Source organism: Neopelma chrysocephalum, unplaced genomic scaffold (assembly GCF_003984885.1).
Source record: "Neopelma chrysocephalum unplaced genomic scaffold, ASM398488v2 Primary Assembly neopelma1_96431, whole genome shotgun sequence".
Taxonomy (NCBI): Eukaryota; Metazoa; Chordata; class Aves; order Passeriformes; family Pipridae; genus Neopelma; species Neopelma chrysocephalum.
In genome coordinates, this window is record NW_020925079.1 from 219,194 (window position 1) to 244,537 (window position 25,344).

A 25,344-nucleotide genomic window follows, 5' to 3' on the forward strand; every position below is an offset into this window, starting at 1 on the left:
GTGATGCTGGGCCAAAGCTTGTTGGTGCCAGGAGAGTCACCAAGAGGAAAATATGGGACAGGAGTACCTTTTAGAAGCAGTGAGCAGATGACATTTTTTTATTTGCTCTGTGTAACGAATTTATTTCCCCTCCTGCAACCCCAAAAAGAGTCTCTTCACCCAACACACCTTTCAGTAGAAGGGGCCAGTGAAGACTGGGATCACAAGTGTCGGGTAACATTGTGTGCATGCATAATGAGAGAGAACGAGCATGTTATACCATGCAAGGGCTTGTCTTCCCTCTCCAGGTGGTCTAGGGAGCACCAGAGAATCTAAGTGACAGCAGCTAAATTACCTCAAAACTGAAAGCAGGGTCTCTTCACCCATCCTAACACAGATCAGTGCTCCTACATGAATCTGAGACTGGCAGCTCTTGTCTGCAGCTATGAAAATAACAATTCAGTGAAGATCCTTTTCTGTGCATAGCTTCCAGCCTTTTCTTCTCTAGTCAGACGAAGTGTCTTAAGCTTTCTTGGAGGACAGCTTTCTCTGAATAGCATCCAGTTCCAAGAGTCTATTCTGCTGGTAAAATGCCCTGGCACTGGCCCTCACACATCAGAATCCTTGTATATTTCAGGAAAACCTACATTTACCTAATACTTTTAGTGAGACATCAAAAACTTGCAGGCTACTCCAACCAGAGGGAGCTGCAGATGGCTTCCCTGTTCTGGAAGCCATCTGCAGGGTTCTTGCAACTTCTACATGCACACAAACCAATACCATTTCAAGGAGTCCCCCAATTGCAAATTGACTCACAGTTGGAACTGTTGTTGATGTCCGTCTGTGTTGGTGCCAGGCTGTACTGAACTGGCCCTTCAGAGGTGGCCCTTCCTGGCAGTAAATGGGAGAAGAGAAAGAAGGAAGGGAAGGGGAAAAAAAAAAAAAAAAAGAGAGAAAAGGGAATATTTAGATAAACTCACTGAACAGATCTGCAGACATCATCCACTGTTTTTTAACACAATGTCATACCGTCAATTCCTCCCCCTTCCAACACACACTCTCTCTCATGCATGCAAACACCACATCCCAGCAGAAATCTGGAGAAGATGGTTGCCTAGAGTCCTTCCAAGGAATCTCATTTGCTTTGTCTGTCAGCCCACCAATTCCTTTAACTGGGGGTAATCAAAGAGGGTGGATGAGATGCAAACTGCAGAAGTGGTGATGCTATTGCACCAGGTATACACAGGACTTCACTGGCAGATAAGATCCTTGCAAATCAGGCTGTCAAGCCTGAGTATATCTCTCAGCATTTCTTTAAGGACAGATGCATATGATAAGGCCTGAATGTCAAACATGAGCATGTGAAAGCTGCTGTCCTGTTCTTTAACAGATGTCGAATGCAACAGAAAAAATCCCTGGAAGTGTTCAAGGCCAGGTTGGATGGGGCCCTGACCAAGATGGTCTAGTGGAAGGTTACCTGCCCGTGGTGTTGGGGCTGGAACTTGATGATCTTTAAAGCCCCTTCCAACCCAAACCAGTCTATGGTTCTATAATTCTATGAAACAGCACCCACATTAGTTTTAGGATTTTTCAGAAAGGACATGCAGAATTAAGTTTTCATTTGAGAAAGCATTGGAATGCACACATGAGCATTACACCATCTAGAAATGCTCATTATACCAATTAAAAAACAATTAATGCTAAGTTATTGCTGACAGATGCTTTCATCCATTTATACACGTGCCAAAGAATACTATTGAAGTAATTTGTGTCTTAAACATGAAAAGACTGAGGAGGAATTTCACTCTTATAATCTCTACATTGCAGCAGAATCAGCAAAGCAAGATTTAAGGCCACAACTCTAAATTCTGATGTATTGTGAAGTTTTAAGTTACTACTCTTGAGTTACTTCCACGAAAGACTCCAGTCGCTTTGGGCCTTTGTATGTTTGTTGGTACTTACATCTGCTTGCAACAACTTTTTACTAAAAAGTCACCAACAGCACACTTTCAGACTCTACAGAACTGCTAAGAAAATCAGCAAAATAAAGGCAATTTTGCCATGAGATCTTCTTCTCTTGTTGTTTTACATGTAACAGGAGCATACAGATTCTTCCAATGAAAGGGACGTGAGGTGAGTGGCCTATTGTTTTACTGAAGATCACATTATATACAGAAATACTCTTTATTCAGTGCTATTTCCCTTGCTTTTCCAAAACAGCCTTCTCAAATGTATTAAAAAGCATTATGCTACGCACCTGGGCTTTCACTTTTTTCCAGTTTTTCTAAGAAACCAATTCTAGGGTGTTATTGTTTACAACATTTTTCCCAGAACTTTTATGCCTCTATTTCAAATCCTCTTGATCTCCAGCCTCTATTTAGCCTGTTCCTTACTTTTCTTTGCACAATAGCTTTGCTTTCTCTACTTGTATATTATTTTAACACTCATACTTCACAGATTGTTTACCCTTTTCTTTTCCTGCCTTGCCTTTGCTTCCTTACTAAGATATTTGAGCCATCCAACATTTTCCCATGTCACTACTTCTTTTATTTAATCTTTATTTCTTGAAACATTTGTTTACATGTTAAAACTGAAACTTCTCAAATATAAGGCTTATAAAAGGCTCTCTTTCTGAGTCTTGGCTTAACACATTTTGCCACCCTATCTCTCCCAGAGTCTCCTGAAAGTTTGCATCTTCAAAGCAAGAAACAGGAAACCGAAAGTGGTTTTTTTCAAGATATAAACGTATATAGCCTATCTTTTCAGTGCTGCTGGAAAATGCTTATTTCTGGTCATTTGTCAACACTGCTCTTTTTCTTTCCTTGAGGGAAGCTGAAAACGATTTCACAAGTCCTGAAGTAATACTACATGTTAAAGGATTTTTTATGTGCCCACAAAAGCACTTTCAATTAAAACTGCATTTATAATTTTGGCAATTATCATGATTTTCTTTCCTTTCTTTTAAAAACTTTTCTTATCTGCAGTTTCAGCTTCTCTAAATAAATGAAAAGCAGAGAACCACGGCTCAATATAAACAATTAAGAGGTCAGACAAAAAGAGAAGAGTAGCCTTTGTGGCTGTTCATAAAAGCCTGAAAACTTGATCCCTTCCTGATCAAAACCCAAAATATTAAAGCCATTAAACTTATATATCTTTATGATAGGTAATGATTTTCAAGTCAGGATTAAGAAGAGAAGGTTAAAAGGGGCCTAGTGCTGTCTTCAGCAGCCCCATAGGAGGGGAGAGCAAAGACAGAGGCAGAGGCTTCTCAGAGATACACAGAGAAAGGATGAGAGACATCAGGTACAAGATGCAACACAGGACACTGCCATGAGAACTTGGGAACAATTTTTTTCTCCAGAGAGGAAGACCCTTACGATAGAAAGGTCTCAGGGATGTCACGGGTTCTCCATTCTTGGAGCTATTAAAAAACGGCTATTAAAAAATAGCACCGTGCAGAGCATTCTGATTTAGCTGGACTACTATTGAGGAGGGGGAGGCAGATGAAACTGCCACAGGTCCTTCCAACCTGCATAATTTTATGATTTTTGACACGGGGATTTAGAAACCCTAAATGTCAGTATTTACATGCCACACATTTGAGGGAAAAATTACTGACAGGTGCTGTGGTGTCTTCAAGATAGACACTTCCCACCATCTAAAAGAAACCCCAAACCTAAAATTTTGTTATTTATTACATTCACTGCCTGGTTTCACATCAAGTGCTCTGTATAATTTGACCAGAGATAGCTGGAGTGAACAGTATGTGACAAATGCAAGATAGAATCACAGGGGAATCAAAACAGCAAAAAAGATGCTGTGTTGGCAGATATAAAAGTCACGGAAAAGGACATATACAGATATTGTAGCCATTAAAATCCCTTTTAGGGAATAGCTCTCTGTTCAAGAAACAAAGCAGGAGTTACATACTTCAGTTTTTAAAAGATGGAAGCATAGTTTGCACTGTGCTAGATGAGATTAAATCTGGCCTCTGAAACTTAGCAAATGCTGTGTATCCTGTAAATGTACATCCAGCACACACAAGCTTCCTCAGCCTCTCAGTGAATCTACTTTTTTTGTTTGTTTGTTTTAGACCTACCAGCTCATGGAAAGCCCTTGCAGCATCTGCTGGGAGTCACACTCCTGTAACCATTAATGTTAAGTGAGTTTGAGAGTTACCTGGGACACTCAGAGCACTGGACTGTTACCTGAAATTGCCCTGGCAAGGAGTTCCCTCCAGAGTAGAAGCAAAGCCCTGTCAGGAACAAACACCATCAGCTGATTTCTTCTTAAAACTGATTTCTTTCTTTCTTCTGCACATCAGATGAAAGCCAATGATTCACAATTGTCTCAGAATTCCCAGTGGAGTGATGCACCTGTGTCTGAGGAGAGAAAATGATCCCCAGCATTCAAGGCCCATCATGGAGGAACATTTTACTGGGGGCCCAGAGGAGAAAAGCCTCTCCAGAGCTGAACACGATACTGCAGGTTGGGTCTCACAAGGACAGAGTAGAGGGGTAGAATCTCCTCCCTCAATCTGCTGGCCATGACTATCTTGATGCAGCTCAGGATGTGGTTGGCTTTCTGGGCTGTAAGTGTGCATTGCTCTGTCATGTTGATTTTCTCATCCACCAACACTCCCAAGTCTTTCTCCTCAGGGCTATTCTCAATCCATTCTCTGCCAGTCTGTGCTTGGGATTGCCCCAACTCAGATGCAGGACCTTGCACTTGGCCTCGTGGAACTTCATGAGGTTTGCACAGGCACAGCTCTCAAACCTGTCCAGGTCCCTCTGGATGTCATCCCTTCTCTCCAGCATGTTGACTGCACCACACAGCTTAGTGTCATCAGCAACCTTGGTGAGAGCACACTTGACCTCACTGTCCATGTCACCAACAAAGATGTTAAACAGCCCTGGTCTCAGTACCAACCCCTGAGAGACACCACTGGTCACTAGTCTCCACTTGGGCATTAAGTTGTTGACTGCATCTCCTTGTGTGCAACCATCCAGCCAATTCCTTATCCATCCAGTGCTCCATCCATCAAATCTATGTCCCTCCAGTTTAGAGACAAGGATGTTGTGTTGGACAGTGCCAAACATTTTGCAGAAATCCACGTAGATGACAACAGTCACTCTTTTCTCATCCACTACTTCTGCAAACCCACCACAGAAGGCCACCAAATTTGTCAGGCTTGATTTACCCTTAATGAAGACACGTTGTCACCAATCACCTTTTTACTTTCCGTGTCTCTTAGCATAGTTTCCAGGAGGATTTGCTCCATAATCCATATTTTGCTCCAAATCCATAATTTGCTGCCAGGCACTGAGCTCATACCGACCAACCTGTGGTTCCTCAAGTCTTCCTTTTTTCTATTTTTAAATATGGGGGTATATTTCCCCTTTTCCAGTCAGTGAAAACTTCACAAAACTGCCATGAGTTCTCAAATATGATGGATAGTGGCTTAGCCACTTCCTCTAAAAATTCCCTTAGGACTCACAGATGCATCTCATTAGAACACATAGACTCAAGCACCTTCAGGTTCTGAGCACCTCAGACTTTTCCATGATCCAGGTAACCAGGTCTCCCGCTTGCTTCTGGAGAGGGCCCACATTTTTCATAGGCATCCCTTAATCACCAATGTACTTATGGAAACTTTTCTTGCTGTCCTTTACATCCCTGACCAGATTAAATCCTATCAGGGATTTAGCTTTCCTGACCTGATCTCTGACTGGTCAGACAATCTCTCTGCACTCCTCCCAGACTCCCTGTCCTTGCTCCCATCCTCCATGTGTTTCCTTTTCATGTTTAACTTTGTCCAGGGGTTCCTCATTCATCCATGCAGGCCTCCTGATGTTTTTGCCTGACTTCCTCTTTGTTGGGACACACCACTCCTGAGCTTGGACAGGGTGATCCTTGAATATCAATCAGCTTTCTTGGGCCTCTCTTCCCTCCAGCGTTTTATCCCATGGTACTCGACCAAGCAGATCCTGAAGAGCCAAAGTTGGCTCTCGTGAAGCTCAGGGTAGTGAGCTTGCTGTGTTCCCTCATTTTGCTGCCCTGAGGGTCTCAAATTCCACCAATTCCATTGTCACTGCAGCCCAGGTTGCCCTTGGGCTTCGCGTTCTCCTCCAGGCCCTCTTTGCTATAGGGAACAAGGTCCAGCATAACATCTCTCCTCCTTGGATTCTCTGTGACTTAGAGAAGAAAGTTATCAACACACTCCAGGAATCTCCTGGACTGCTTGTGTTGTCCCTCCAACAGATATTGAGGTGGTTGCAGGGGACCAGGGCTTATAAACACAAGGCTGCTCCCATCTGTCTATAGTGTGACTTCAGTTAGTCTTCTTGGTCAGGTAGCCTGTAGCAGATCCCCACTATAATATCATCTGTCCCCGCCCCGCAGGCAGCTGCAGTCAGAAACCAATGCTTTAAGTCAGACAAACTCAGGTGTTATGGCTTTCTCTATGAAAGCTCTCCAAAATAGAGGTGGATTTTGAACACTTTTGTTCTTCATAAGTGTCACTGGATGGAACATTTTTGTGTTCATCTTGAAAATTAGAAATAAAAAGAAATGTCAAAGTAGTGGAATTGGGTCAGCTTCTTAGTTCACCTTAAGGAACCACTGAGATAGATAGTTCCTGGCATTTGCCAGCCATGGCTCAAAAAGGATCATTTGGTGACACCAGCAAGCCTACTCCTTACATGCACTTACTCTGGAGTGTGTGTGTGTGCAGTCTGGTAACCCTGTATGTGTGAAAGACTTTTGGGTGCACAAATGAAGAGAATTATCTGCAAGAGTTTTCTTCCTGGTATGAACTCAACACAGGCAGAAACTCTCTTGCCTGTGACATTTCTCTGATCCATGCTTACAGAGAGGTGTGGACTCTAGAAAATGCCACCTCTTCAGGTTAAAGAAAGTAACACAGCTGAGGAATTATATGATGCAGATCTAAGAAAAGACAAGCATCACAGGGAAATGAGCAGAGATAACATTTTCAAATTCAAATAATAAAGTCCTTGACAGGCTTCCAAGCAAAATCTCTGGCTCAGGAGTCCCACGGCCACTACTTTCCAAAAATCCAGGCAATGCTAATGAAGCAACACTACGTCTTTTCCCTATTCTTGTATTTTGTTTTACAGAACACTTGGCTTAGTGGACACTGGTCTGATCTGTTATGACTGCTTCTATGTGACATACACTCCACAAGGCTTCTGGATATGATGGCTTTTAGCATCAGGGCAACTACACTTAGTAATTTCAAGGAAGTGTATGAAATGGAAATGCATAGACAGTCACCTGTTTTGTCATGAGTGTTCACCTGCGGAGCCTGAGGTTTCAAGGTATCCTGATGATAATCATATCTTATCTTGGTTCTTACTTGGAGAATGGACACAAAGTCCAGAACAGATAATGTATAATCACCAGGGGCTGTGAGAGAGGAAAATAGCATCTCCCAACTGCCTGGAGAGATAGAAGCCAAGAAGCAGGAAGAAGCTTTCAGGAAACTAAAAATAATCCCAGTTTATTGACACAGCCTTGTTTGCTTTGTAGTTGTGTGACAGAAAGACAAGACTGATCTGTCGTGTAGTGGAAAAAAACAATCATCAGGCCACAGTCACTCTGTGGCTCTGTTTAACAACAAAAGGGTCAGCTTTGGGAAAATTAATCGAATAGTGTCAAAGAACACTTACAGAGTCACTACTACATATAGGAAAATTAATTCATATGAATGCGTTTGCCAAAATATTTATTATAATTCTAGGACGGATGGACACAGTTTTTCAAAGTAACCAGTGGCTGCACGGACTTTTGATGGTGGGAGAGAGACAACCTCGGTTATTTAGAGCTTGGTTTGCACAGAGTGTTAAGTCCACACACTCTGAGGTGTCACCCACGCTCTTTTAAAATCTTTCTAAAAGCATACTTGAAAATACAGAAACCTGAACTCATAGCCCACTTGAAAAAGTGGCTTAGGCATCTCTCAAATCTTGGTTTTCTACAGATTCCTACACCATCTGTGCTTTCAAAACAGCCACTCTATCCCTAAAAAAAAAACTCCACCAGCTGTCCCCTCAAAATACCCCTGCCCTTCTCTCCATACCTACTCTTCCATTGCCCGGAAATGATCACGGCTACTTCTGTTCATCTCCCTCATTCTTTTTGCTGTACAACCAATCAATCCAGGTACATCCCCACTACAAGGGAACCTTCCTCCAGTGAATATACTGGGTTGAGGCATCAGACTTTGTCATCAAATGCCCCACTCTGAAAGTCTTTGTGAAGGTGAGTAGTGATTGAATTCTGTCTAGATGGTCCAAGAAAGACAACACTGTAGGTCATTCTTTCCAAGGCACAGTGTTATCATTACAGAAAACAATCTATGTTCTTCTCCTCTGTTTAGCATGCAAACACATTTTCTACAGAAAGCTTCTTAAATGTTTAACAAAAAGTGTTGCTTTCAAATCACTTTTTAAGCTTTAACTACAAAATTGAAATCCAGTATAGCCTCTGGATCTTTTACACCTCTTACATGCCTATAGCAAATAAATCTCATTTTCCTCTAGCAAGGAAGTTTATAAGGTTGTACCTATTATGGTAATGCAGCAGATGAAAATAAATAATTTGAAGTTATAAGACAATTTGGGAATGGAGACTTGAACTGGATGATTTCTAGTATAACATTTTTACATTATTATTTTTCTATCTGTTCATATCAGAAAATTGGAGTAAATATGGCTGCCAAACTCTGCAGGACCAAGTTCATTCTTTTGCACATACTCTTTTTCTTAGTCCTTCCTCACTTTTATGTGCCTCACATAATTTGCCTTTTGTGTTTACTTGCTCATATAATGAGTAAAATTTGTATTGTTCAGTACAAATAACAAAAAATCAAACCAATTTCAGCCTCTAAATGATTCAGAGATCAGATAAAACTGAAGAACATATTGTAGCTTAATTGCTTCTTTCATGGTCAAATTAGGTTTCCCTAGAAAACTGAGGAAAAAAACCCCTGTTTTACAGGCAGGATATTGAAAAACATCAAGTTACATATTTTTTAAAATGTGCTTTTTGGAGGATTTTTTTCCTCATTTTAATTGCAAAACAGCTAATAAGAGTTCATGCTTTATGGCTGAAAACCCTCTCAGAACAGCTGTGGGGTTTGAGAAGGTTAGCTGAGCTTTTTTAGTATCAAAATGTAGAGTTCAATACAATTCTATCTGCAGTATTAACAGCCCAAAATACAACATAAAGTGGGGCAAAACTGTCTAAGAAGACAAGATAACTCCAGACTTGTGCCTTATTCTCCATTGTTATCATGAGTTACATGCTGCTGAGTACTTCTGTGAAACTTCTTTTTGCCTGGCTGCAATCTGGAGGGGGCTCAAAGCAGCTGTACCCTGCACAGGAGCAGGCTACAGAAACAGCCTCTCAACCTTACCCATTTTGGTGCAGGCGCTTCCAGCCCATTTTTATACAGCTTCTTAGCTTATAAAGAGAGGAGCTGAGCAGCTACTATAACAAGAACAAAAAAGAAAACTACAAGAACTGGAAATGGACAAACCATTTTCTTGTCAGTGTGTGATCACAGTGTGTGATCGCAGTGTGTGAGCTCCACTTCGGAACAACAGACAGCTAAAAACCAAATCACCTACTCTCAGACTGGGACATTAGCAAAGTCAATGCACTAAATACAGCAGCCATCCTGATGGCTTGTGCAGTTCCATAAACTCTTCCCACTGCAGAAGCAGGGAAACGTGTGCAGCTTATGTGTTCCTCAGAAGTTTCTACAGCATGGGAATATTTTTAAAGGCCTTAAGGCTAGTCAGAGTGTTTAATATTGCTAGATATGCAAGGATGAAAATGGATTAGAGCAGACAGTCAGACTTCATGCTTTTAATCAGAATTACTATTATAAAAATAGCCCAGAAAGCCATAAGAGGAGGATTATGGCATTTCAAAGAACCAAAGATATTCTGTATGATGTAGTAAGTGTCATTTATTCTCTTTTCACCTATACCAAAGTTGAGCTAATTTAAGCATGCCAAGATTATTCACATTTTGCTGTGATACTTAATAACACCTATCAGAGGAAGTGTTCACAGTTCATATATGTTAATTAATTAAGTTCTAGAACTCTCTGAGAGATAAGAAGGCGTTGGTATATACCCGTTATCTCAAAGACCAAAAGCTTTAGGCCAACTGATGTTTGGAATGAGAAGAACATAGTCCAGGAGTTCACATTCCCTATCCCTTACACAGACAATTTGCTTCATCTTCCAAATTTGCCAACACATGGATAGAAAAGGCTCGTTTCCTTAGAGGACTCCAAGCTCTCCCTAAAGCTTCCCTTCACCAGAGCCAAGCTCCTCTACCAGGCAACAGTAGAAGGTTTTTAGCTGATGGAAAGTATGGGTTCAGAAGAGAACTGAGGACAGCATAAAGCATCCCCTCACAGGCACAGGCTGGGAGTTCAGGCTCACCACACAGACAGCAGAGGCAGAACAGAAGCCAACTGGGCAGACGTAGAAGAGCTTCATAGCAGTGATAGTGATTTGCTACGATTAGAGGAAGTGGGGTATGTAGCAAATTCATTGTCACTTGGAGTCAAAGCAAAGCCTGGATATCTTCCCAGCAGGCTGGTTCCATGTGCACCATCAGCTGCTGGCCTGAATAAGGACAGAGCAATAACTCCTGTGGTGCTGGATTTGCTGAATGAAGCAAGGAGTGTGAGTCACTGCAGGGATTGAATGGGATAATCACAGGTCTCCCTTTCCGGCTGTAAGATGGGTGTGTTTTAAACACTTGGTTCCAAGGGGCAGGCAGGTGAATTAAACTATAAGCACGCTTGTTATATCTGGTCGCTGTTTGCTAAGCAAAAAGAAGCACTTTAAAATAAAGTTTGAAATATTTAGCTGATTGGATTATGTGCATCAGAGCATCAGTGATGTAGTTATGGACTGGTCTGAAATAATTCCTCCTGATCCCGGTGCTCAAATCCTCTCATGCATGGAAAGCAAAGCATTTCTGTAGCTCCTCTGCTTGCATGTTTTGCCTTAGTTTAAAACAGGGTTCATTTCATTGTCTAAGCTGTGAAGCCTTTCAGGAGAAAGTCAGATCCAGACTGAACAGATTCGTTTGTCTCTGCATACTCCCTTTCCCCATAACTGTTCCCTGGATGAAGGAAGCAAACAAAGGGCTCTTCCTATACATGTCTTGTCCCCAACAAAAAGCTAATACACACCCTGGGCCTGACCACTTCTGGCTACTGTAAGGTGTGAAAGCTTTGTCCTTTTCTTGATTAAAATCTGGCTTCATTGCAAGAAGCAGGTAAGCAGCATCATGTAGCTAAATGGGTTGTCTGAATAGCCTTTGACTAACAGAATTAGGAAAGATGGAGATTTCAGGAACTTCTCTAATTCTGATATTAGTATTGGTAACCTCTGGATCATCTCTTTTCTTCCTACCTTAAAAAAAAATCAACGGAATCTCGAGCCACCTCCAAGATTTAAGTAGTCTTCAAAATACAGTTAACAATCTGATTTCTTAGTAATCCACTTAGCTAATGAAGACCGAATGGAAAACTACGAACAGTGATATTTACATTTGCTAGCTTCAGTTTTAGCATCTCTGCCCTACATATAAAAAAATTTAAAGGTTTTAGGAACAGCATGTGTGACGCATGTAACTACATTCATTTCCAATGTCTGGACAGGCAAACATTCATCAACATTTGACCTTCTGGGGAACATCTGAGGCTGAAGTTGTGGTCGCAGTTGTGTGCACTGTCCTGAGGTTGTGAACAAACCTCTCCATACCAGAAGGTGAAATAGGCAGAAAGAGTGACAAAAGAAGACAACATTTCCGCCGCTCTCTTGCATGGGCAATGACAGCCAGTTTATTCCCCAAGTTTTAACTGTATTTCTAGGGTTTAATAGGATAATTTACTGTGGTGGGTTGATTCTGGCTGGATGTCAAGTGCCCACCAAAGCTGCTCTATCATTCCTCTCTGTAGCTGGACAGGAGAGATAAAATATAACAAAAAGTTAATGAACTGGGATAAGGACAGGGAGAGATCACTTAGCAGTTCCCATCACAGGCAAAGCAGACTCAATTTCAGGATATTAATTGAATTTATTACTAATAAAAATCAGAGCAGGATAATGAGAAGTAAAACAAGTATTAAAAACACCTTCCCTCCACCCCTCCCTCCTTCCTGGGCTCTGCCTCCTCTCCCCTGCAGTGGTGCAGGGAGACAGGGAATGGGGGTTACAGTCAGTTCATCACTGGTTGTTTCTGCCACTGCTCAGAGAGAGCAGTCCTTTCCCTGCTCCAGCCTGGGGTCCCTCCCATGTGAGACAATTCTCCAGAAACTTCTTCAGCATAAGTCCTTCCTATGGGCTACAGTTCTTCACAAACCTTTCCATGGGGTGCAGTCCTTCAGGCACAGGCTGCTCCGGCGTGGGGTCCCCATGGGTTTACAAGCCCTATCAGGAAAACCTGCTCCAGCATGGGGTCCTCTCTCCATGGGTCAGCAGGTCTCTGCCAGGACCCTGCTGCAGCATGGGTTTGCCATGAATTCACAGCCTTCTTTTGGGCATCCACCTGCTCTGGTTGGGTCTCCTCCATGGGCTGCAGGTGGATCTCTGCACCCTCATGGACCATCACGGGCTGCAGGTGGACACCTGCTCCACCATGGTCTTCACCATGGGCTCCAGGGGAATCCCAGGTCTGGAGCCTCGAGCACTTCCTCCCTCTCCTTCTACACTGACCTTGGTGTCTGCAGAGCTGTTCCTTTCACGTATTTGCACTCCTTACTTCCCTGAGCAAAATTCCACCTGTCCAATAACTTTTTTCCCCTTCTTAAATAGGTTATCTCAGAGCCATTAGTACTATCTCAGATTGGCTTGGCCTTGGCCAGTGGTGAGTCCATTCTGGGGCTGTCTGGGATCAGCTGTGTCGGACATGGGAGAAGCTTCTGGCAGCTTCCCACAGAAGCAACTCCTATAGCACCCCTTCTGCTACTGAAACCCAATACATTTATAAAAGAATACAGTCTTCCTTGATGAGAAACCCAAAACAGAGCTGATGACCATCTAGATGAACACAGAATGAGGTATCTGACTGCAGGAATGAGAGTTACACCACACAAGGGTTTCCTAGCTAGATAAGCCATCACTGCTTAGATTCACTTAGATAAAAACTCCTTGTAACATTTCTCACACAACCTCTTGGTGGCTTTTTAACCTGCTGCTCCTACCTCTCTGCAGGCATCTTGGGTAAAGCGACCTTCAGGCAGTACTTGAAGCTGAACAGGCCCCCCAGCCGGGTCCATAAGCTCTGTGGTGTTACACAAATCCTCATTTCAAGTCCTCCAAATGCATCAACTGTCATATGCAAAGATATGTGTAGAGCAAGGAAGATTTTCTTTGTATGGTAGATAGGAGGCTTTTGGGTCACAGTCAGCTGACACCTGGGATACTCTGCAGGAGGTGTGCTCTGGGGTGTTTAGTTTACTGAAAGTGCCTGTCCTGCACTGGAAGGATTATTTGGTTTCACCGGTTCTGTAACAGTGCAGTAACCCACTCTTGCTTTGCATGAAGCATTTAAAAAAATAAAGCTGTACTGGATTTGCACCTCAAAACTCCAGGTTTCTCAAGAAACCATACCTGTAGAAAGCAAGTTAGGAAGTTTCCAGAAATCATCCCAATGCTCTTTAGAAGATATCATCTATTTTTCTTATTTCCTTCCTTTGCCAATGCAAACACTTTCCTTTTTTATTTTTTTTTTTCTTTTTTCTTCCCTTTCCAAACTTGTTTCCAGCATGTCTTTGCAAATAATACTAGAAACTTAATCTGAGCAGCTAGGTGTTTTATCCTTAAAATAAAGCAGTTCTTTGAGTTTGGTGAACAGTGACTAGATAAAATAAGCAAGCTTACAGTTTGGACCTTAATACTCAAGGATGTAATTAATAAAGTCAAAAAAATAACCAAAATAACTACAGGTACCAGTTAACATGCAAAGACTTTCTGAGCTCACAGATCAAAAGGTCATTGCACACTAGAGGGCCAAAACAAACAACTTTCCAGCTGTAATGGGAGTTGCACTTCAAGAATTTGGCTCTCTTACCTTCAGTACATGTGCAATAGTTTTACTGCAAAGCTGTTTTGTGCTGCAGTCATTGCAATCAGTGAAGGATGGTATATAGCCAGTTAGACATCAGGGGAAACTACCTCCATTCATCTGCAAAGCACTAATACAACTAACATTACCTTTAAAATGTGTCCCTGGGTAACAATAAATATTTTAGTTGCAATAAAAATTTATCACCTGTATTTCTCAAGAGGCTATTCAAGCACCAAATAGATACCTTTGAGCTATAATGATAAATAATGGGTTTCATTTTCTTGCTTTACAAATGGTGGGATCAAACTGCAGGTTGCAGTGTACAAAAGAAGCTATGCTAATTCACATTAGCTCTGCAGATATAAGTGAGCACTTCTAACTGGATCATAGCTCTAGACCCTTTGTAATTCCAGTGTTGTGGGAACTGCTGCATTCTACATAAGGCAAACAGCTATCAAATACCCAATTCAAAAGAAAAATCCATCCTCTTGGTGTATACACTCCATTCGGGATCTGAAAGTCCCAGGTCTACAATTTCTGCAGTGAAAAAGATACTTCATTGAAGTGCAGAAATTACAGTCTTCATTCTGTGTGGATTTCAACACTATGATTATATTATGTCATGTACCAAACGTGCACTCTCTGAAGTTAGTGTTCATAATGCCTCCTGCTTGAATTCTACAAAATTTGATAAGGGCTGAGGTGTACTTTAGTCCTTCCATATCTAGGAACCCTGTCTCCTTTACACAGATGCCCATTTTCATAAAACTTGGAGAAACTCAGAAGCTTGGAGATCACAACCCTGCTGCCTATTTTAGCTGAACTTCATCAACAGTTTTAAATGGTACTTGGGAGACAAAGGGATGGTAGCAAGACTTACTGACTGAGGTACCCAACTACACATAACCTTCTAATATTCATTTCCTTTGGAAACCAGAGTACAAAAGCATGCTTATAATATTCATGGTTACCAAAGAGGGATCTTCAAAATTTACATAACCTCTTACCAATTTAGTGTAATCTCTGCAAATCTACAGACAATCTCAGCTGAGGATGTACCCTTTCCTGAACTCTCTTACCTCCTGAATAATACTGGCTGTTAAATGCTGAAACATTCAGTAGGAAATGAAGAACATCTAGGTGGTAAACATTATGCTCATTCTGGCAATAAATATATATATACATTAATATATTTCATATTCTCTCCCTTTGCTAGTGCTTTTTTGCATTGCAGCCCCTTCTATGGATTAAAAACCATTAACTGTAGCTCAGCTCATCTGTCATTAATTCACTTCACTGTGATAATATTTCCTCCCTCTTGCACTGCTGGTTTCTATTAATTAGTCTTTGAAGGTCTGAAATTACACAACAATGATCTGCAGGAGACAGGTAAGTTAGTTGTAGAACTAACTTCTGATTAAAGCTCCTGAGTAACCCAGTTGTTGAGACAGGGTGGAAAAAGTGTGAGGGATATATAAGGAAGTGGAAAGAATTAGAAAGATGTAATTTCTTTTTTTTTTTTTTTTTTAACTGGAAAGCTTAAAATGATAAAACCCAGAAACCTCAAGCATGAGGTAGTTTTCCCCAGCATCCTACTTTCTAAAAATACCTGCTAGCTCTCTTCTTTCTCCACCTAATTAAAAGGACTGATGTCAGAGCCTTGACTCATGTCAACAGCTGCTCTGCCTCCGTTTTCCTTCTCTCTCCTACCTGTGACATGGGTCTGCAAAAAGCAGTTACAGGGCTGTGCCAAGACCTCCCCCTGGGGTGTGTGAGGGAGCGGTGCAAGGAAGGAACTCCACAATAGTGCAGTTAGGGCAGAGGAAAAAAAAGCAGGGGGGAAACCCTGACCAAAACCAACCCTTGTTCTTTCCATACATTCACATCTTCTATCCTACAAAGTACAGTTTGCAGGACATTCTCAAAGACTACGGAGTCTAAAGGAACAGTGTAGATAACATAAATAAAAGGCTGATCCTTTTTGGGGACTGTGGGACCCCATTTCTCAATATACACCTGTTGTCTGGTTTGAGTATTTACATTTCAAGGCCAAGTAGCAGCCACTTCATTTTATGAATAACTGTGCACTCACCAGCAGCTCTCCCAAGATGTGTTGCACAGAGCATAACTCTGTCCTCACCAAAACACAGTGCTGAAGAACTAGATTACAAACGAGGTGTAACTACTAGACACCTCATATGTTTCCCTGTGAGGTGTTAGTAGGACATTGAGGTGAAAACTTAAACTGAACCTTGAAAGCTGACAATGAAACATGGAAATCTGGAACACGTTATCTCCTAATTTTACTTACAGCTTTTGGAATCTCCATTTAAATATATTCCAAGGATGGCTAATTCAGATAAGTGTCTTTTTACTCATTTGGTGAACAGAAATTTCTTGTGCATTGCTTTCTAAAGGAAGAGAAAACTCTGATGGATCTATGTCTGGAAATATAAAGAGAAGAGCCCCTCTTGAAGATATTGGAGAGAGGTTATGATAGGAAAGATTGGCAAAAATGATGAATATTTTATCAGAAATCTACCAACAGGATTCCTTCCTCATTTTGCAAATCATCTCTTATGTATGGCTTTTCATCCTCTAGTAACTGCAAACCAAAGACAAAGCCCATGTAATCACCATTATTTTACACTGGGTTTGGCTAGCAAGAGATCTGTTTGTTTTTTAAATAAATAAAAATTTTAAAAGTATGCAGTTATTGTAGTGATCCAAGCACTAAGACAAGTTTCCAAGGACCGTAAGCGTGTCAAAGCTTAAACCTTCTCAAACACCATCCGTACAGCCAGAAAGATCAGGATCTACCTGATCTCACATGCCATCTAAAGGTATAACTAGTAATCAGTCAGTTGAAATCTAGGCAGTGGCTGCAACCTGAAGATTTCATATCCTATTTTCTTTCCCCATTCACCACATATGAAGTCCTTCTACACGCCACAGTGCAATGTGCTTGAATTTCTCCTCAGAAGTAACATTCAACTCATAGAAAATGGCATTGAACACACTCATGAAAAGCAAGTGTGTCTTTCCAAAAAATTCTGCTTGTGGGCTACCTTACAAAGTCTGGAGCAGAGGGTGAGCCTGTGGGACTGGACTGTGACTCTCCAGATGTTCCCTCCACCAGTTCCTGGAAGGCTTCACGAGGGCAGAGGTGAACTCCGCCTTTCATTTGTGAAGGAGGCAATACCAGCATCATTTCCACAAGAAAAAGGCTCTCCCATAGTAAGAAAAAGAAACATGGCACCAAGTAAGCTTTAACTACAAATGGCATTAGTTAATTTTTTAACAGTGCCCACACTGACTCTTATGAGCGCTTGATCTCCAGAGATGGCCGGAGTCTGAGAAAAACAAGCCTCGGAAAGAGACATTTGAACTAAGGCATAAATTGTAACTGAGTATATGACAAAATAACTGTAAGTGCTTCTCCCCTTAACACCCTCTTACCCAATGCCCAATTATATTGACTTGCAGTGTACTAACTTCCATTGGGTTAGAGTCTGACTGCAAGGACAAAACCGCCCTGGAAAAGTACCTTGGTGAACACAAGGCTTATGACATCCTTTTATGATACTCTTTGTCATGAAAGGTCTAGCTTATTTTTGCCACTCTTCCTGAAATGATCATCTTAAAATTATCAATTGATAGGTCAAAGTACCAGAAAACAATAGAAATTACATTAAGTATTTCCTTACTTGCTTTTTAAATGAACCTGTTTTGATCCATATTTTACCAAGGCATGAGAATTAATGTGTAACATCTTATTGGCTCTAAGATCCTTATCAACCTTGAGAGCACAGAATTGCTCTGCAGCAAAGACAAAGCAGGGTAAAAATACATACATTGCAAAGTTATGTGAAAGCAAGAAAAGGCAGTCAGAAATGCCGTGATTTTAGCTGGAATATCTGCTGGTAATTACTGTACAGAAATGCAAATCCCAAAACGAACCATAAAGATCTTCTTACTTTATCTCACTCAGAGACATGGACTGAAAACCATCTTGCTGTAGAGATTGCGACAGGAGTTGTTTAGGCTCAATATAGGGCACCTCCTTGATCTAAAAGTTCCCTTTTTCAGTGAGAATTTTATTGTAAAGAAATGTGCTTCATTTCCAAGGACATCATACATTTTGTGTCAAAAGTGAAAACACTGTTTCACCTCAGTAACTGCAGAATATTGTTCTTGGCAAAATTCAATACAGTTCCACTGAGGGCAAAGGGACAATTACTGAAAAAAAGGAAGAAAGCCAATATTGTTTTAGTTGCCTGCTCCAACAGGTGTGTGTCCTTGTCTCATACGTTCCCTAATTTGGGCCAAACAAGCCAAATGGTATCTCACTCACCTGCTATTAGGCATTTCAGCAGCATTTGAAAAACATTGATATTTTCTTGGCAGTTTTCCTCTGTTCTTTAATCTCAGTGTGCATTTAGAACTCTCCATTCCCAACCACAAGCATCAGAACATGGGGCCATCACTTCTGTGCTATTAAGCCCTTGGGAACAGGGTGTCTTATACTGCACATATGTCACATTATTTCAGTTTCACAGCTGTGTCAGGCTCCCAGTCACCAGAGAACCATCAAAAAGGTAAAAGCAATAAAATCACACCACTTTTTAAAGTTCATCTTCTACTTGCTCTCTCCTTATTCTATTTAAAATGCGGGATACCTTCAAGGGAAGGCGGAACAGCACAAACTTATGCTCAGGGTTTCTATTGTACCTTCACTTTGACACCACCATCCAACCTCAGCCCACGAGGAAGGTAGCATTTGGATAAGGATGATCTCAATTGTTAGGGGATCTCAAAGCCTATGCTTTACTGATTAGCTGGTTTTCTTCACCAAGAGAAGAAGGGTCTGCTCATATCATATGTTTTTGTCGCAGTGTAAAATACCTATTTAGAGGTATTTAACCAAACAGAATCATGATTCAGCTCTGAAAAGTATATTACTTATGCATGTAAACCCATTTCCAGGTGATTTTACACACAGATATATGCAACTAACTAACCTATAACCATTTAAACAACAGTTATTTTTTTCTAAAGAGAACTTAGAACACATACAGTCATCTGTAGTCCCACTACTGAAGCACAACTGATTCAGTTAAAAGTATTAGTGCTCCTTCTTCTGTAGCTGCCCAGAGTCCCAATGACAAGTTCCAAACCCATATAATTTTCTTGTTGCTTTCAATAAAATACACCGGCCTCAAGTCTCCTACACACTTGGTCCTGTATTTTCAAGATTTAGATTGAATTGACATATTTATAAAAGAGGTAAACTAGATTTGTGAATATTTATCATGGATTTTCTTCTTCCCTCCCCCTCTCTGGATGACAACAAGAAGGAACCCCACTGTTCTGTTATGGAAAACTAACAACAAATCAAGGGTTTAGAAAGGAAATAAACCAGATTCTCTTCAAATCTTCAGTGGAAACATGCCTAATTCTATTTAAGTAAATGGAAAACTATAAATAGTTTCTAGAAAAATCACACTGAGCCTCACATTCGAAGTTTTCAAGTAAAATTTTTCCTGGCATACATAGACAGAAGTTTAACAGGCTTGGGAAAGCATTGGTCGAGCATGGACATAAAAAACAATTTCAGCCCAATTAAAGAGAGTAATCTAATAAAGCAAAGTGCTCTGTAACCATAGTACAGTGTTAAAGGTTTCAAATAGCTGAATACAAGAACAACCTAGTTTACAAGCTAATATAATTTAGAAGGCTTGATCTGGCATGTAACTGAGAATAAATATATGCATTCTAGAAGACTTCTGCATCATGGGAAGGGCCATAGATGCCCCAACAAGCTGATGGTCCCAGTGGTGGAGAAGGCAGAAGTCTCAGAAACAAGAACTTCTCTGCTGTGACACAACATGCCAAAGGCAGGAAGTTCCCCTCAGCAAAAGAGAGTCAATGGGTGAGATGGTTCACTCCTGCAATGTGGTAGACATCTGGCAGATATTTGCCCTAATTTATGGGAGATGAGATTCTGTCATATTAAAGGCAAAGCTGAATTGCCATCATTTTAGTTCCCTACCTGTGGAACTAAGCAGACTTACGCCATGCATATTTTTTAAAACACCACCAAAAAAACCCTCTTGCCAAAGACGTGTGATCAACCAGGGTGTGGTGCATCCATCCCATCTGCTCTATAGTATTTACCCCGGATGACCATGTGGCAAGATTTACCCAGGTAACAGAAAACAGGGAGTTTTATCACTCACAGTATGTATATTTCATAGGTCAGTGCTGCAGCAGATACTTAGTAGACAGAGGTAAAGGTGAAAAAGGTGGACACAGACAAGATGCGCATAGAGCAACAAGGATTCTTTTCCCTGGATCCCACAGAAATATTGTGGCAAGGTCCACACTCCTTGCTTTTGTGTGCCCTCTACCCATGTATTCCCAAAACACATAATGCACGTTAATAAAGGCCCAATGTAATGAAAGTATATATGAAAATACCAAGTCTGCAAATGACACAAAACTAGGAGGAGCTGTTGACTCCCTCGAAGACAGAGAGGCCCTGCAGAGAGACCTCAATAAATTAGAGGACTGGACAATCACCAACTGTATGAAGTTCAACAAGGGAAAATGCCAGATTTTGCACCTGGGATGGGGCAACCCTTAATGTTCGTACAGACTGGGGAATGAGGTGCTGGAAAGCAGTGCCATGGAAAGGGCCGTGGAGGTTCTGGTGGATGGCAAGTTGAATCTGAGTCAGCAGTGCCCTGGCAGCCAGGAGGGCCAACCCTGTCCTGGGGGCATCAGGCAAAGCATCACCAGCCAGTCGAGGGAGGGGATTGTCCTGCTCTGCTCTGACCTGGGGCAGCCTCACCTTGAATATTGTGTGCAGTTTGGGCACCACAATGTAAGTTGGATATGAAGCTGTTAGAGAGTGTCCAAAGCAGGCCAATGAAGATGATGAAGGGCCTTGAGGGGAAGCCGTGTGAGGAGCGGCTGAGGGCACTTGGTGTGTTCAGCTGGAGAAGAGGAGACTGAGGGGAGAGCTCATTGCAGTTACAACTTCCTTGTGAGGGGAAGAGGAGGGACAGACATTGATTTCTGCTCTTTGGTGACCAGTGACAGGGCCCAAAGGAATGGCCTGAATTTGTGTGTGGGGAGGTTTAGGTTGGATATTAGAAAAAGGTTCTGCCCCCAGAGGGTGGTTGGGCACTGAACAGGCTCCCCAGGGCAGTGGTCACAGCACCAAGCCTGACAGAGTTCAAGAAGTGTTTGGATGATACTCTCAGGCACATGGTGTGACTCTTGGGGATGGTCCTGTGCGGGGCTAAGGGTTGGACTCGGTCCTTGTGGATCCCTTCCAACCCAGAATATTCTGTGACTCTGTGAAGATGAATCCCAGAGACATATTTGTCCACTTACAGTTAAAGCAAGCTCTCTGCCTAAAATGTCTTGAGCAATGACGTGTATACCATCTTTTGCTATTCCACTCCCAATCCAAACACTTAATCATGTTGGAAGTGATCCCAAAACATTAATTTCACCTGTAAAACACCATTTAATGACATACAAGCAGACTTTCCCTATCCTCCATCTCTAAAATACAAGCTTTTCAACTCCTAAAGCCCAAAGGTCTTTCAGGATTTCTAGCTTTGATATTTATCCGGGACTATCACAAATTACATGTTCATGCTTAGGATTGCAGTCATGTATAGTCACCTCAGGGACTGAAAACAATCTAAGAGGCTCAGATGGGATTCTGCTTTGTAGGATGATACTTTGTCTGACAAGGAGTTCTTTCAAACTGGAGATGGCCTGTTTCTGGTGTCTATGCTAAATCATACGTATCAACAGCAATTGCATTTTGTAGATTAATGAGCTTCATGTTTATCTACCTCACATATGGTCATTGGCTGCACCACTGAGAAATAATTGTTCTCTGATGCATTCCTGAAACTTCCCAGCAGATCCAGAAGAAATACACAGTCCCCATGAATTCAACAACAACACCATAATTCACTACTAACAGCCATGGGAGACGCCTCAGGAACCTGGTAATGGACATGAGCAAAGGCAGTACAGACGCAGTAATCCTCAGTTTTGAACTCGTTCACACACTTAAGACTGCAGTGAAGCCCCACAGAATCATGGGATCATGGGATAATTTGCACTGGAAGACACTGTAGGAGGTCATTATGCGTTCAGTGGGTTTTGTCCCCATTTCAGGTGCAAGTCAGTTTAACCACTGAAAACTCTTCAGCACAAGACTCTGTAGGGTGGGTTTAGCAGCTGAGCAGCACCAGTTATAGTCTAAATACCATTCGTGTCTTTCCTGCCTGAGGCAGGAGCGCTGTTACGCTCTCTCACGTGGGTTGGAAATGTTGGGTCAATATCAATAAATGCCAGTAATGACAAGCCATACAATTGTCTTTCTGCAAGAGAGGCTTCTCAAACTGCAATTTATTAAAATCGTATGCTCCCAGAACAGCAACATAATGTCAAAAAAGGAAACACCATAATGTGAAAAAAGAGCATCTGCACTGTAGTATTAGTATTGCAATTTGTAATACAATACTTTTTGTCCTTTCTGGAAAGGCACACACAGAATCTGGTGAGATCATCAAATTTAGGCAAGATTTCCTAACAGAAATGCTTTGAAGCTGGTGCAAACAAAGAATTTTAATAATCCAAACTCTAATAACAATCTTCAAATTTTCCAGATATTTTTGTGTCTGTGTGAAATAAATACACGTAAAATAAAAAAAAAAATTAAATGTGGAACATTTCAGACACCTCTGAAGCTCTTGGGAGAAAAGGTCAAATCTCCCAGGCTAGTCGCTGTCAGGAGCCCACTATTTTGTAAGTAGTTGGTGTTCTCTTTTAAGAGCATGTTCATTCACATGCAGACTTAACATTTAAACATTTTCAGACCCTAGGCTGGAAATCTCTGAGCATCAGCAAGAGTGGACATTAACACAAGTATACAGCTGAGACCCTACATGAAGGACCCAAGCAGATGAAGCCTCCATGTGGGAGACAGGACAAGAAGTGTCTCACAGATTTGGATGGTCCCTGTGTGCTGCCCTCACTGGGATTTCTCTGAGGACCTGCAGAAAGGAGTGAATCACAGGTAAATGACAGAGGTAGAGGTGGTCACAATCTGGACAAAACCTACCATGAACAGAGCTCTGCTCTTTGTTTCCTGCTTTCTAGTGAGAACTCTATTTAACCATGTGCACTTCAGCACTTCAGTGGGCCTTCAAACATACAGGTGCTCCCCAGCAGCTGAAATTAACACAATACATTGAGCCAAAGAGCCACAGGTTAGACTTGTGCCAGTGGCCAGAGAACAAATTTCCAGAACAATAAGCTCCATGCAGGCACACACTGGGAAATTGCCTATTGAGCCTAATTCAATGCGAACAAAAGAATCAGCCTGCTTTCCATTAGACTCTATACGTGGAGTCAGTGCTGCCAATTTAGGATGCTAATTGAAAATAGCTACTCTGCTTTAAATTCACAACCCGTTGGAGTCCAAATTAGCTTTCCAATGCAGATGTGGATTCAGGCACCTCTAACAAAAGCCAGCATACCCTGGAGCAGGTTTTTCCAAACATTCAGAGGCATTTCTGCAATCAAGCCAGCTGAGAGCTCAATGCATTTTCAAAATAGACACAAACAATACAGTCAATTTAGAGATGATCCAAAACTACTGAGTTGCCTGTGGTAGTCAGAAAACCATTGGCTGCCAAAGAAATCAACCTAAAATTGCAACACTTATGATTTTATGATTATATCTCAAATGCTGGCAAAACTCTGTGCCTTGGGCAGAGTTCCTTGGTAAGAAGCAAATTTAATCTTCAGCCAACATAATTTTAGCCATGGAAAAACAACCTGAAATGTGGCTTGCAAAAACTACCTAAAGCTGGCCCAGTTATTACTGGCTCAAACAATTTATAAATAACAAGCAATTGGCCTTTTGGAAATACTGCTGGAATAGGTACTGCACGAGAAATGGTATTTTTCCTTTGATGTTGACAAGAATTGATGTCCTTTAAGGTAAGTATCATCTGGAAATAACTGCTATTACAACAACTGTATGAAAAACAGCAGATGATTTTATATACTATAAATTTTATACATTTTATATACTATAAATGCTATGGGTCTGCAAAACACAGATAACTGACAAGCATTAACCATTTTTAACAAGGAAGATATGCAATACAACATAATTGCTGACATAACTGCCTGAATTTGCAGAAGCAGTTCAAAAGACTCCAAATCTCATTTCTTTGTATGAAAGATACATTTATGTCAAAAAATTGCATTTGGTTCTGCTGTTGACGGCTACAGATGGTGTCCTAATGTTGAAAGCAAATGGGATTTTGTTAAACTTACCATCTTGATGGAGAAATTGAATGTCCATGATCTTATACAACTAAAACATTGAAGTCAGCACCAGCTGACTCAAAATCACTCATGTGATTTTATTGGGATTAATATGTTTTGGGGTTTTATTTTTTTGTATATATTGTCTCAGATCCTGCAGTCATGTGACTCCATGGGGATGCCAAAAAAGGTCTAGCTCTTTCTGCTGGGGAGACACTCTTGCAAATAAGAACCCAGAAAAGTTCACAACCCGAGAAGTAGAGACAAAAGGATCCATCTTATAATCTAGCTGCTCATCTATTTCTTTAAGGATGTTATTGATGTTTTTAAAATCCCAAAGCCCACCAACAAATCAGATAAACAGTGCCATAATTTAATGTCACAAATTGTAAATGCTGGAAGGTTGAAAAATGAAGAAATACACAGGGAATTGCTCCTCTCATACTAGAACATGCAAACTTCTAAGCAGGCCTGAAAAAAATGCCTGATAAACCTGACCAAGGACAAGCTGCTATATGCCAAAATCTCAGAGTGGGGTTTTGCAGTACAGGGTTGCCAGTGATAATAGCCTGCTGAGAACAGGATGGATCATATACTCCAGGACTTGTCTGTTTGAGAAGTTTTTCTAGCACAGCTATTCTGCACTAACTCTGCTAGTCACTGATGTATCAGAATTAAAGGTGAATTAACCAGACTAATAACAGTCTGAATAAAGAATCAACTACTTGTTAATTGCAAGCAACTAACTACAGTGTTTTGAATTCACTCCCTATTTTAAACCTGCTTCCTCCATCTTCTCTCTCTCCACCAAGCAAACTGGGTCTGAGGATCCAAAAGCGTAGCTGCAGGCTCATGCTTCCTGAGCTTTCC

At 41.3% G+C, this 25,344-nt stretch overlaps 1 protein-coding gene across 1 annotated transcript in view; it reads right to left on the reverse strand.

Annotated features, from left to right (window-relative positions):
- Positions 1 to 25,344, reverse strand: part of LOC113981308 (pro-neuregulin-1, membrane-bound isoform-like) — a 307,634-nt gene that overhangs the window by 161,308 nt on the left and 120,982 nt on the right. Inside the window, exon 2 of the mRNA XM_027708631.1 lies at positions 796 to 866. Within this exon, the coding sequence (XP_027564432.1) occupies positions 796 to 866 (71 nt within the window). The remainder of the gene's footprint in view (positions 1 to 795; positions 867 to 25,344) is intronic.